The sequence below is a fragment of the Castanea sativa genome, chromosome 8 (assembly GCF_040712315.1).
Source record: "Castanea sativa cultivar Marrone di Chiusa Pesio chromosome 8, ASM4071231v1".
Taxonomy (NCBI): domain Eukaryota; kingdom Viridiplantae; phylum Streptophyta; class Magnoliopsida; order Fagales; family Fagaceae; genus Castanea; species Castanea sativa.
Window position 1 is genome coordinate 26,593,180 of NC_134020.1, and position 14,729 is coordinate 26,607,908.

The 14,729-nt window shown below is 35.4% G+C and overlaps 2 protein-coding genes across 6 annotated transcripts; one reads left to right on the forward strand and one right to left on the reverse strand.

Moving 5' to 3' along the window:
- Positions 1 to 2,196: 2,196 nt before the first annotated feature.
- On the forward strand, positions 2,197 to 10,802 carry LOC142607646 (pentatricopeptide repeat-containing protein At1g07590, mitochondrial). Of its 5 annotated transcripts, XR_012839360.1 has the most exons (4): positions 2,197 to 2,565; positions 3,300 to 5,035; positions 7,300 to 7,432; positions 10,430 to 10,802. XR_012839360.1 is itself a non-coding variant. In XM_075779214.1 (2 exons), exons 1-2 carry the CDS (start codon positions 2,236 to 2,238, stop codon positions 4,548 to 4,550), a joined length of 1,581 nt encoding a protein of 526 aa, XP_075635329.1. In that variant the 5' UTR covers positions 2,197 to 2,235; the 3' UTR covers positions 4,551 to 5,245. The 5 variants fall into 5 exon arrangements, 1 of the variants encoding a protein (XP_075635329.1); XR_012839362.1 differs by lacking the exon at positions 7,300 to 7,432; XR_012839359.1 differs by lacking the exon at positions 10,430 to 10,802 and having other exon boundaries at positions 7,300 to 7,637.
- A 1,095-nt stretch (positions 10,803 to 11,897) lies between these two features.
- On the reverse strand, positions 11,898 to 14,208 carry LOC142607647 (outer envelope pore protein 16, chloroplastic). Its single transcript, XM_075779215.1, has 6 exons — positions 13,998 to 14,208; positions 13,823 to 13,874; positions 13,626 to 13,657; positions 12,892 to 12,925; positions 12,722 to 12,789; positions 11,898 to 12,182 (listed from the first exon to the last, which is right to left on the reverse strand). The coding sequence occupies exons 1-6, from the start codon at positions 14,109 to 14,111 to the stop codon at positions 12,042 to 12,044; spliced, it is 441 nt and encodes a 146-aa protein (XP_075635330.1). The 5' UTR covers positions 14,112 to 14,208; the 3' UTR covers positions 11,898 to 12,041.
- Between the last annotated feature and the right edge of the window lie 521 nt (positions 14,209 to 14,729).

Sequence of the window (14,729 nt, forward strand, 5' to 3'; positions counted from 1 at the left end):
CTAGTTTAAACCAGAATGAAGTTGTTTATTTATTTATTTATTTATTTTTTTTGAGACAAAAGCTATTAAAATATTGAAGGGTTTGTCAAAGCTTCAAGAAGCAAGAGTGCGTAAGCGAGGTATGGTGAGTAACGAGGGCACAGATAAATGAAGATAGGAACAACAAGGGCAATCGCTATTGCAGATGGAAACCGACAGTAGTAGCTACAAGTAGTGATGAGTTCTGTTGTGTGGATGCTGCAGATGAATACTTCTCAGGTTTTGGTTGAGATAGATCCAACATCATTAGAACCTGCAGCAAAGGGATCGAAACTTGTTCACCTAAGTGTGACCTTTTTCTATGAGAAAAAAAAAAAAAAAAATTGTGTATGGTTTTTTTTATAAGAAAAACTAAAAACTTTTAGGGGCTGTTTGGTAAGGTATTTTGAGTAACAGTTTTCAATGTTTAAACAACATTATAAGCATTTTCAAACACTTTTTCATCCACAAGTATTTCCAAAAAATATAAACAACGTTACTAGAACAATATTACCAAACGGCCTCTTAAGATTGTAAGAAACGAAGAACTGGGTTTAGCTTTTAGAGACCTTGCTTTTCATTGTTTTTTTTTTTTTTTTAAAACTCGTGTGAGAGATGCGTGACCATTCCATTAGTTTTTTAACAATACACTAACTGAGGTACTTATTTGGTAGGTATGTAAAGTTTATGAAGTAAATTGGCCAATAAAAAAGTTCAAGGGGTGTATGAGTATTTTTCTCTAATAATAATAATAACTAGTCTCATCACACTCTTCGCGCATGCGATGAGACTTTTATTTTTTATTTTTTGGGTTTAAATGTTTTACTCATGGCAGATTGGCAGTTTTATTTTATTTTTTTATTTTAAGAAGAAATTATATTAATACTTGATTACTAATGTAAGAGAGAAATGTGGAGGTGGGAAAAAAAACTGTGTAGTGATAAAAAAAAATGGTATGTTTGTGAAAAAAACAAAAAAAAAAAACAGCTTCATTGTTTTTTCTAAGAGAAGAAGAAGTTGTATTAGTAGACAACTAACGTGAGAGAGAAACATAGAGGTGGGAGAAAAAACTGTTTTTATTTTTATTTTTAATTTGGCTAAAAAATTGGAGTTTTTAAATTACTAATTTTTCATGTCTAATCTTATAATTTAAGCCTTAAAAACGGATGAATTTGAGGGTATTTGCGCATTTAAATTGAGGATCCTAAACAAGGAAAACCTCTTAAATAGTAATATAGATAATATGATTATATTATATGTCCTTTGAATACAAATAAGAAACAAATAACAAATTACTCAAGAATAAAATTTAAATAATACATATTCTTAAGTTTTTACAATCCATAGTTCACCACCACCACAAAAAGAATGAGAAAAAAAACTAAATGTTGTGGACCACAATTTTTTTTTTATTCTCATCATTATAAATACTAAATGTGCATGTAAAACTGTTAAAAATGAATATACTATACTATTCCATTTGAGTTTGATACGTGAAAAAAAATTCACTTAAAATTTTAAAAAAAGGGTTTGGGTTGGATAAGGCTAGACCACTCATAGTTAAGCGAGTCAAGTATGGGTCGGCCCTTGTTTTACTACAGGTTAAGTTAGCTTCTGTTTGGATACCAATGAAAATTAAAATTATTTTACTATTCAGCTTATTTTCGCAACTATTCATGGGTCATACTGCACTTTTTGGTATTATTTATGGGCCCCACTGTACTATTTCAACTAATTTTTACCTTTATCTATAGTATTTTCAACAATAAGTTTTTAGTTTCAACAAAATAAGCAGTATCCAAACAGACCACTAGGCATTTTTCTGATCAAGTTAGTCTAGGTTTTGCCAAGTCTATGTTATACTCCTAGAATTTTAATATGAGATTTTTTTTATTAGTTAATTGTATACTTAATAAAAAAAATTTAACGGAATTGGACGAAAATGCTTGAATTTTATAAATTTGAAACTTAAATAACTCAATATAACGAAACTAAAGATAAAGAATTGAAATGAATTTTAATCGAACTGAGAGCGACAATTTACATTTTAACCGGAAAATTATAAAATATATAAAAATTATAAAATTATTAAAAAAAAAAAAAAAAACCTCCAACGGGCCCAATTGAGATTGATGGGTTTTTCAATACAAGGACTGGGCTCATCGGCTGAGTATTTAGTACTGAGCCTATCAGCCCCCACTCTTCTCCAAACTAAGCATGCTAACGGTAACCCTTGTGATTCAACGTAGGGTCACTCAGGCAATACGTCGAACACTTACAATTCCATTCTCACCGCTCAATCAAATCCTTTTTAATTTCAACTTTCTGTGCACTCAAACGCCTTTAAATTTTCCCGAGAAAGTTTTGGAGTCAAAAGAAGGAAAACCCAGTTGCTTATCTTATAGGATTGAGAAGTTGCCGAAGGGTGAGTCCGTTGGGTTAGCATTTCAAAGCTGGATGGGTGATGGGTTTCCCATTCACAGAGGCGACATTTTCCACGCCATTAACCGTCTTAGGAAGCTCAAGATGAACAAACGCGCACTTGAGGTGACTCTCTCTCTTGAAAAGCTATGGCTGTGGATTTCAGTTTGATAAACCAAGCTCATGGACTTGTTTATTTTTCCTATGTTTGTAAAGATGGTGTTAGAATGATGATTAAAAAGCTCTCACTTATGTGGGGTTTAGGAGAGATGATTGGTAAATAACCTTAACTTTAAGTATTTTTTAAGAGAATGATTCCCAGACTTGAACCCATGACATGTCGCTTCAAAAAAGTGGTAGTTTAATGAATTATTGTAGTATCATAGCATACAAGTGATAAATAAAGGTATCACCTCAACATGTTCAAATAGTTCAATTAGAGGAATTATTGTTTTATTAGCTTAAAAGTGGTGAGAAATATTGGTTGTGATTTTGATTTCTGTTTTTTCCTCAAATTTTCCTTGGCAATTGATCTATATGCTAATGCAATATCAATTATAAGCAAAGCACATTACTGTTGCGGATTGCTTAGAAAGCAAAGATGATACGAATTCATTACAAATTTATGGTTAGTTCTTACCTCTGTGTCATCTCAAAAGTAATTTTACCAAAGACATGGTAATGACATCCATAGTAGAACCATTGGATTATCACTGGCATTTTTACTGATTTTCAAATTGAATTCACCTTCATCATTTCCCCCTGCATACGTGATCCCCTTCTTAACTGAATTGAGTTGTACTGACAAGCATAACCACTGTGAGATTTGATAACCCTGAGCTATTTGTTTGCTTTGACAGGTAATGGAATGGGTGATCAGGGAAAAGCCCTACAGGCCCAAGGAATTAGACTACTCTTATCTTTTGGAATTTACAACTAAATTTCATGGGATTTTGCAGGGTGAAAAACTCTTCTCTTGTGTCCCTCCTGAGTTTCAGAATGATTTGCTCTACAATAATCTTGTGATTGCATGCTTGGATAAGGGGTCAATAAGGCTTTCACTTGCATACATGAAGAAGATGAGGGATTTGGGTCATCCCATCTCACACTTGATCTTCAACCGCCTCATAATCCTCCATTCCTCCCCAAGCCGTAAGAAAATCATCCCCAAAATCCTGACTCAAATGAAGGCTGATAAGGTGACTCCACATGTCTCCACCTATAACATTCTTATGAAAATGGAGGCCAATGAACACAATATTGAAGGGCTCATGAAGGTATATGGTGACATGAAACATGCAAAAGTCGAGCCTAATGAAGTATCTTATTGCATAATAGCTACTGCACATGCAGTGGCAAGGTTGTACACTGTGGCTGAAGCCTATGTTGAAGCAGTGGAAAAGTCTGTTACAGGGGATAACTGGTCAACTCTAGATGTTCTAATCATATTGTATGGGTATTTAGGGAAAGGAAAGGAGCTAGAGAGAACATTGGGCATTGTGCAAGAACTCCCCCATGTTAGGTCTAAAAGTTACATACTTGCAATTGAAGCATTTGGTAGAATTGGACAGCTGAGTCGGGCTGAAGAGCTTTGGTTATATATGAAGTCGGTAAAAGGGTTAAGATCTAGTGACCAGTTCAACTCTATGATATCTGTATTCTGCAAACACGGGTTGATTGATAGAGCATCTAGGCTTTTCAAGGAAATGGAGATGATTGAGTGCAAGCCAAATGCCATAACTTATCGACATCTTGCTTTGGGTTGCTTGAAAGCAGACTTGGTGGAAGAAGCCTTGAGAACTCTAGAATTGGGGATGGATCTAACAGCGAGCAAAAGAGTCAGGCATTCTACTCCATGGTTGGAGACCACTCTTTCGATAGTTGAGATTTTTGCAGAAAAGGGTGATTTGGTGAATGTGGAGAAATTGTTTGAAGAGCTTACAAAAGCTAGGTATACCAAGTATACATTTGTGTACAATACTTTGCTCAAGGCATATGTGAAGGCCAAGAAATATGATCCAAATTTTTTGAGAAGGATGATTCTAGGAGGTGCTAGGCCAGATGCTGAGACCTATAGCCTGATGAAACTTGCTGAGCAGTTTCAGAGCTGAAGTTAATCTGTTGTATGCTTAGTTTATTTATTCATGTTTCTTGATTCTTCTCAGCACAAAGAGCAAATCAAATTTCTAAGTGGAAGATAGTAAGAAGAGAGGTAGGAAATTAGGGAGGATCATCTGGTACATTCTGATTACAGTTATGATTAATGTGAAGATTCTGAGAGAATAATATGCTCAATTTTACTTCCTGCTTCAGCTTCACCCCTTGGTTGAAATAGGTGAATTATGAGAAAATGAGTCTCGTTTGCAACCCCCCTACCCAATTTGACACAGCCTCTCTGTCAGTCCTATTTGACACAGACTCTCACCCAACGTTCTCCATTGCAGGCAACCTCATCTCCCCCCTCCTAATATTCATCCCCTCTCTCCCTTCCCCCACCACCTCACTGTCTGGTTTTTCTTCCTCCACTTCCCTCCTGTGCGAAGCTGCATTGTTTTCAGCTTTCTCAGCTGGCTCTCTCTGTTCCAAGCACTGACAGGTAAGTAATTTTCTTTGCTCAATTTTTTTTTTTCCTATGGTCTGTTCTGATCTTTGCATTTTGTATCAACTTTTCTCAAATGACAATTCGTAGTTAAGTTGGTTATTGAATGTTGCTCTTGCTTTTGAGCAATGTAAAATCCCAGTTGTATGCTTTTGTGGATTTTTACTTTGCCTACAATCTGTTTGTTGAATAGCTTTCTTGTCTCTCAAATAGGTTCTTGTCAATAGGCACACAAAAACTCTCTGTTGTGGAGCATTTAGCTTAATTGGATTTGTAAAGCTTTCTTTAAGAAACGATTGGAGCATCCTTGCCCCTTGATTCTTTCAAGTGTGTAGGGGAGTTTGGAATAGAAACATGGAACTACTAGTGACATTAATTTTAGTGGAAACTTTCTTGGGTGATTTTAAGTTGAAAATAAAGGGAATGGATAATGATTTTGTGACATTTGTAGGAAGACTGGTGATGTATTATTAAAATTTGTGGTTTTGATGTTATTTAAACAGCTGTGCAAAATGTAGTGATTCTGGTAATTTCTATTTAACAAAGGGGTGTGGATGTTGATTGTGATATTATGTTGAGGTGGGAATTTTCAAATTCTTGCGTGAAATACTTGGCTCTTGCTTGAAGTTTTGAGAACTGTGAACAGACTATTCTTGATCTGAACCTTTTCTCTTTAAAACTTTTTTTGATTGGATGTTAGCATTGGGTTCTTTTTTATTGTGTTCATTATTAGATATTTGGTCTTTAAGGTCTCTCCCTTGTGTAGTTTCGGATCATTGTCCTATTATTGTGGAGGTAGGTGGTTGGGCGAGGGGATGAGTTCCTTTAAATTTGAAAATATGTGGCTTAAAGTGGAGGGTTTTGTGGACCAAGTTAGCTGCTGGTGGAACGGTTATCATTTTGTGGGACCCCCTAGATATGTTTTTATGTGCACTAGATGGGGGAGGTAGGAGTTGGAACTTACTTTTCCGCTGTGAATTTAATGACCGGGAAATGGGGAGATTTTACTCTTTCTTTGAGCATGTTTCTGCCAGAATTCCAAGGGGGGATTTTAATTTGGCAATTAAATCGTAGTGGTATTTTTTATGTGCTCTCCTTTTATAATTCTTTATTGAAAGCCCCTTTTGTCTCCTTCCCTTGGCAAAGCATTTGGTGTATTAAGATATCTAAAAGGGTGTTTTTCTTTTTATGGACTGCTGCTAGGAGTCATATTCTTAAAATTGATAACCTTGTGAAGAAGAACTTGCTTCTTTTTAATTGGTGTTGCCTAAGTCAGTGTGATGAGGAAACTGTGGATCACTTACTCCATTGTTTATGCTTTGTGGAGTGAGGTTTTTCTTATGTTTGGGGTTCAGTGGGTGATGCCGAGTACAGTTGTCTCTCTTCTTTTCGCTTAGAGGAATTGGTCAGGAAAATTTTCTTCAAATATTTGGAAAATGGTACTAACGTGTCTTATGTGGTTAGTATGGAAGGAACACAATGCCCAAACATTTGAGGACATTGAGAGACCTATTGATCTATTGAAGACTTTGCTAGCTAGGACTTTGTTTGAATGGTCTCATATATGGGGTCTTAGGCATTGTAGGTTCCTTGTCTGATTTCATTATTCCTGTTAGATTTTCCTTTTGATTTGATTGTATTCTTTTCATTGCTGTGCGTTTACAATTGTAAACACATTGCACTTTTGCTATCAATAAAACTTTTATTACCTATCAAGAAAAGATATTTGGTCTTTAAACTTTGAGAGGCTGATGTTTCTGTTCCCATGTATACCCTCGGTGTACTTGGGCTATCTTTTTCATTAATAAATACTTTTAATTATCAAAAGAAAAATTCTTGGCTCTTGGCCCCTATTATAGGGATGCTAGAGGTGGGGTTTTGGCCTTTCACATTCTATGCCTTGAACATATATTATTCTTATATATGTTTGTATGTATGAAGTATGATGCATGAAAGGTATTGTTTGTGTATGGTGCCTGTTCATAAACAGCATGTTCTGATTAGCCTGCTTGTGGTTATCTCATTTGGAGGTGTACTTGCAACAGCTTGGACTGTTACAGTTGTGGGCATGGGTACATAAATTTTTCATGATGATATGCTAGTGCTAATGCCTCATAAGTCCACATTCCTAAGTGATTATATGCAAAATATATTCTGTCCACTATAACGTAATCTGTTTGGTAATTGTTGTGCACTCATTCTTTGTGCTGGCATGTAAACCAGTTAAAAGTAATTTTTGATATATGTGTATGTTTGTTAAGGTTGTTGGGGGCAGAGCAATCGACCACTTTTTTCAGTCCTATATTCCTAACGCTGTGATATCAAGTTCAACTTTTCACTTTACCATGCTTGGACCCATCTATTAAGTGGAAATCTAGGAGCAACCTGTGTGAGGTGAATTAATCCCATTATTTTATTTCCCCTGTATATTTTTTTTTGCGGATAGATCTAATAGCGGTAATAAGTTTGCATGTGTCTTGGACTGGTTCTTCCCAAATTCCTAAAGATAAATAAATCAAAAGATTGCTTGGTCATTTGATAAAAGTATTAAATGCTCCAAATTTGTGTACATTATTTTGTTGAAGGTTGTAACTTGTAAGACAAAGTTGATCCCTTTCCTGCTGATATTGAGTAATGTTGTTCTTCTTTTAGGCTTAACCTATTCTTTTGTTGCAAAAGCACTTCAATTTTTTTGGTTAGATTAAGATATAGTATTTTTTTTTTTTTTTTGATAAGTAAAGGAAATTTTATTCAAGAACTTAATAATGAGTCACCTGAGTATACAGCCGGGGACCAACATAATCAAATACATAAATTACAAGTGATGGGAATGATTTTTACCAACTCCAATATCGTCCATGGAAGTCGTCTTGGAGAAAACCAGGAAGGCAAGATTAGAAATCTCGTCCATACAGGAAGGTGCTCGGACGAGATTAACATGACCATGTTTGATAGAACCACTGTCTCGTCCAAGATCCATCCACCTCGATTTGAATAAGGTCGTCCATGGAGGGGACGACCTTCCATGGAAGTAATATGCTTGACTAAAGGATCTTTGGACGAGGAACCCTGGACGAGCCCTTAACACTTGGGAAAATTCTTGTGTACAAGTAACTCCGTATTACACGTATAACCTCCAATGACCGTTATGTGAGAAAAATGAAACTTCTAAACAGTTGTAGAAGTTATTCCCGAACCCTTACACCTCCTCGAATCTAGGGGAAGTTATAAGTCTGATAACCGTTCTTAGGACATTATATAAACGCTCATTCTGGCAAAACAAAGGTACGTTTTTTACTTTTCCCAAAAAAGTTGGAACTTCGAAAATATAGAGAGAAAACTAACTTTGCCATCAGATGGTTCTTGGCCGGCGACCCTGGTCACCTTTGATCGCTCTTCCTTTTTTCAGGCCATCGAGAGAGCAAGTAGTCCTTTCAAGTCTTAAGTATCCAGTCTACTGATTTTCTTCGCATCATCAACAAGCATCCATCAAATCATAGACTGAAGAAATAGAATGACTTCCTATGATAGACATCGAGTTCGATAGAGTTATAAAGAAGAAAAGTTTTAAATCAGCTATAGTCCTTTCAGAATCTTCAAAACACCGGTTGTTTCTATCCCGCCAAATGCACCACATCAAATAATGAGGGACAGCCTTCCAAATTTTCTTGCCAACAAGCAAGGAGCTGAACTACAGTTTTTGGCATTGCCCAGTGGATACCAAACAAAGTGAACACCATAGACCACAACTCATAAACAATAGGACAATATAGTAAAAGATGGTCTACCAATTCTTCATTACTTTTGCACATATAACACCAATCTAGAATCAACACCTTCTTCTTACGTAAATTATCAATAGTCAAGATAGTTCCTAAAGCTATAGTCCAAACAAAAAATGCAACTCTAGAGGAAACCTTTTGCTTCCAAATACTTCTTCAAGGGAAGGATTGAGTACATACACCCAACAAAGTCTGATAGTAACTTCTTACCTCAAAACCCTTACTCTTAGCAGGTGTCCAACACATCTTATCCTCACCAATACCTCTCAATGAGACTCCAAATATAACATTCCAAAAAACAGACAAAGAATTTGATTCCCTATCATGAATATCTCGCAGAAATTCTAAGTCCAAAAAAAGAATCTTGTTAGGAAATTGCATGAGATCAGCCACATAAGCCTCCTTATCATTATTGATTCTAAATAAATCTAGAAAACACATACTCAAAGGATTATCCCCACACCAAACATCATGCCAAAATTTCACTCTAGTCCCATCTCCAATCTAAAATTGAATGTAGTGAGAAAAAGTAGACCAACCACTACTGATAGTTTTCCATAAACTCACCCCATAGGAGCCTGGAACAGAATTAGAGCACCAATCTCCCTCCTCAACTCCATGTTTAGCCCTTATAACCCTTCTCCATAGTGCTTCTCTCTCATACCCAAATCTCCACAACCATTTTCCCAATAGTGCTTCATTAAAGTATCTCAAGTTTCCAATTGCTAGACCCCCAGATTGGATAGGAGAGCATACCTTGGACCAATTCACCAAGTGATGTTTAGAATCATCTCCCAGACCACCCCAAATAAAATTTCGTTGAAGTTGTTCTATACGATATGCTATATCTGCTGGAATTGGAAAAAGGGAAAGGAGATAAGTAAGTAAATTGGATAATGTACTTTTTATGAGAGTAAGTCTCCCCCCTTTGGATAGATACAATCTTTTCCATCCTGCTAACCTCCTTTCCACCTTCTCAATGATGGGATTCCAAACTGCTCTATCTTTCGATTTTGCACCCAATGGAAGGCCTAAATATTTCATAGGAAGTGAGCCCTGCTTACAACCCAATGCATCTACTAGCATCTCAAAAGGAACCACTCCCACAAGAACTAGTTCAGACTTATCCAAATTAATTTTCAATCCCGGTACAATCTCAAGTTAGTTCAACCATAAGAATCCTATTTCCTTTTGCAGTAGGTCGTGTGCTACACAGTCAGTTCAATACTTTTCCTAGATCTCCCCATGTCTTCAAATTACTATGCTATTTTGAAACTTCTTATCAAAAGATACGTGTGCGCTTTTATCCTTATCGCTGCACTGATTTAACCAGGGCATTTCATTAGAAATGAAAAGACATTAGCACATCACACTAGCCAATTTAAGTTAGTTCTTTGGTTGGCCAAACCTGTAAGCACTCAAAATCCTCAGATTTTGTGCTAGGATAAAATTGATTTTCGAGCTTTTGACATGAGCTTGTTCATGCTTATTAAAGAAACTTACTTGCATCATTATATTATGTTTTAAATTATTCATTAAAATGTCTTCATACTCATCATATTAGTGTTTTTTTTTTTTCTTTTCTTTTTTGGTTCTCTTCTTAACACAGGCACACCCCAACCACCAACAATATTTAAACAAAAAAATTGATGTTTGAAAAAATGACTGGTTGTGGGTAAGGACATGGCTACTGGGGGCTTTTCAAAGAGCTTTATTGATGTAGATGCACCGGAAATGAGCAGAGGAGAGAGTATTGTGTGTGAGGGTGCAGGTCGGATTAAGAAAGAAAGAAATAAGAGAGGGAGGGGTAGATGAGATAAGGAAATTTGTGGTGGGGAGAGTGGCTATGTAAACGGTTTTAAGTTGTTGAGTTTGGGTTTTAACCATTTCAAAATTTTGGTATCTTGAACTATTTTGGATTGTTCAATAGATGATGATAATTTCAACTACTTTGGTGATTATGTAGGTGATTCTTGAACTATTTTGGGTTACTGCCTTTTTGTTTTTTTTGGCGACCAGATGGGTTAATGCCTGTGTGATTTGGATTATGGTTGGTTTGCTTATGGTCGTGCTATCATTTAAAAAAAAAAAAAGAACTTTCTTGAATCATTTTCTTGCTTATCATTTCTTCTTTTATAACTTTTACTTTCGTTGTTTTCCTAGGTGCTAAACTGTGACAGATTTCCTAAAAAAAAACACACACACACACACAAAACAATAACAAAACTGTGACACATTGGTGGGATTCAAATACACATTTTTATTGGAGTTTGGCATCGCAGGAATTCAGTCAAACATTTTGGTTTAAAAACATTTTCTTTGGATGATTGAATTTTGTTTTGCTTTTGCTTTTTTTTTTTTTATAATTTTTTTTATATATATATTTACAGGATTTGTTAATTATTAGGTTGATTATGTTCTTGGTCTGTATTTAAATGACACATTGCATATACCCATTAATACCTCCTTGTTCGTAGCCTGGCTTCATTTCTAGGCTCCAATTTATTTCTCTTCTTCTTTTTAGATGCATACAATTTTCTAGCAATACCTCTGTTCTAGCACTACGCATTGCAAACCATCTGATTTGCATAACATAATAACATGTTTGGAAGAGTAATAATTAGTTTATGCATCTAGCATTTGCAGCAGATACCTTCTGAGGCACATTGCATCAATAACTCTATCAACCTGAAAGCCAATAACTGTGGTCTACAATTTTCAAAATTTTTTTCCTCTCACAAATAACAAATTCAATATAAAGGAGCTCAATAAAAAACAGTGGAAAATTAGTGGAAATTAGATCAATATCAGATGCAAGAATCATGGCTTATTCCTTGGCAGGGAGATCACTTCAAAATTCCAACAATATTTTTAGTACTTTACAAAGATCACTAGAAGAAAAATGCATATGCTCAAAAATTTCTTGTGATACAATTTTTGTTTTTATTTTATTTTATATTTATTTTTATATATAACTGAGATAGCCTGATGGCCCTAAAAAGTAAAAAAATAAATATTTAGCAGGATGGAAACTAATTATAACGAAGAAAGAAAATTTTTTCTTTGGCTAGGAAAAGAAAATAGAAACGCCTGCTTTGCACCAAGCAGTAAAGCTTTATTATTGAAATTCAGTTGTTATTCTTACAAGCTTACAGATTCAAAGGAAAGGATGACAAAACGAACAGATCACATAGTTTCGTACAAAGAGGAGAACCATCTGTTCAGGTGAGATAGTTGATGAACTCTGCAGCAGTTGCAATGGCACCACCTGCAATGGCATCTGTCACAACCTTGTCTCTGCCATTGTTAGTGACTGCAGATATCAATGCACCCGTCACTACACCACCGATCATGGCATTCTTCTGCAATACATCCAACACAAGAAAATATGTGAAGAAAAAATTCTCAGTTCAAAGTCGTAACTGCAAATGGATTTCTTGATTGTATAAGAAGACAGGAAATTCTTGCCGCTTGAAACTTGAAAAAAAAAAAAAAAAAGGAAAGGAAAGGAAACTGTTCAGTTTTTAGGGGTTCTAACATCAAATCTCAATGATTGGCCCCGACATAAGTACAACACCAAGTAAAGAAAATATAATATAGGATGAAAAAAATAAATCAATACAGTTGAGGCTCCTTTACAAGAAACACCTCTTGACTGTTGTTGAAAAAAAAGAGTAGCAATCTTATTGTGCAGATAACACAAAACATGTGAGGGTTATCTGGTTTTCTTTCAGAAGCCTCATAAACACTAACAGGTTAAATATAGGCAAAATAATTTGGAAACTATGAAACATAGTTGAGATTAAATGTATAGAATCAGTGGCCACATTCAGAACCCCTATACCAATTTGCTCGTATATGAATAACAGGAAATTCAACTTGCACTTTATAGCAAACATACCCAGTCACTAGTGCCACGAATCCTCTCTGCTCCATACTCCATTCCCACATACAATCCAGCCACAGTTCCTGTTCGTTAAATAATAAGGATTCTTAGTTTGGCTTCTCATTACAAAGAATAAACTCGGATTATCTCATGGGTAACAAAATATCCAAATGACTTGCACTTACCCCAATATGCCCCTTCTTTACACATCTTCTTCAGCTGCAATAATACTAGGTTCCATTAGTAGGGCAAGATTGACATGTAATACTCATCTATTAATAGAGCAATGCTAGATACAAAATTTTCACAACTTACTGAATTAGCAAGTTGTGATGGAGCAACATCACTTTAACATAAGTCCATCACCAATAATACTAATATTATAGTTTTACTATGCATCAATCAATACCATTCATGTGAAATTATTTCACTAGATTATTGATTGCCACAACACTTGTCATATTTATGTTTATCATATTCTAATAGCTTAAACTTTGGAAATTTTGGAATTCAAGTATATTTTCACCAATTGCAATTACAATTCACCACTGACCACCTTAGTGAAAAAAAAAAAATTGTGCCTAGCAATTGTTAGAAGTATTGGTTATATGATTAAATTTATCATATCCCAATAGTTTATGCTTTTGAGATAATCGATAATTTAACATGATATCAGATTATGCGATCTTGAGTTCAATCATTCACTCCTCCACTCTAGTTTCTATTTAAATTCTCACGTGTTGAGCCTTAAATTACAATTCTGCCCCCACACGTGAGGGAAGTGTTAGAAGGATTGAATATGGTAAATTACATGACTGACCGATCTGTATGCTTCTTTCACTGTCTAAAAATATAACCATGCAACTAAAATAAACCAGTCTTAGTAGAAAAATCTGATATAAACCAAAGACATACTCACCGTGTGCTCAAAATTGTGACTGGAAATATTCCCTGCAAATAGCAACTCTTGCTGAGAAAATTATACTTGATGACAAAAGAAAATTAAAACGAAGTTGATCTTATATAATGATTTTGATTACCGTAAAAGATTCACAATTTACTGTTTCCATCTTCTTCAATTGGGAGAAAGAAATAATAAACAAATAAAAGTAATACCTTTTTTAATCATGTGATAAGCCTCCTCTGTAGCTACTCTGGTAGCTGCGACCTGAGCCAAGTGAAGCAAAAAACGAAGTCATTTTAAAATTTAATTTCAACGTTGTAATCTCAAAAGTAAAAGACAATCAAAGAAGAAGAAGAAGAAGAAGAAGAAGAAGAAGAAGAAACCAACAGTGCCGATCTTTAAGAAACCATCAACGGTGAGATTAAGGAAAGGGTTGCCCATGTCAATTGCCACATCAACCTTCGGCGTTGACACAGAACCAGAAAACCTGCTATGAGGCATCCTTCTCTTCTTTCCACTTTCTTCTTCACAGACTCTGTGTCTCTCACTCTCTCTCTCTCTCACTCTCTCTCTCACAAGTCTCACACTACTCTACTCAAGCTTGTCCTGTGCCTAATATCTATATGATATTTTAGATTTTTTTATTAAAAAAAAAAGAAATTCAAAAATGTTTTTTGTTTTGTTTGATTCCTTGAAGTTGAGGGTGATGTGGGGGAGTTTACCAAAATGCCAATAGAGGTTGGCACTTGGCAAGATCTTTGCATGCGCCGGTCCTTTGGGGCCTGAGTTGGTAAATAAGGAAAGGTGGATGTGCATGTGATTTACTGATTTTTACGAGACACTTTCTTTTAGGAAGCGGTTGGGGGCTCTCTCTCACTCCAGCTACGTTTGAAGAAATATTTTTGTGTTCTAATACTTGGGCCTTCCTGTAGTTAAATTGAGCCCATATGAAAATGAAGATCGGTTTGAAATTTGGGTACTAATGTGACAGGTCCATTTCGCCTCCTTGTTTTTGTTTGTTGGTTTTTCTTATGGGCTATTCTACCTATTTCATAAGACTGTCCCATATATGAATTTTCTCTCTAAACATACCACCAAAGTTGTTACTGGTGTGGTCAA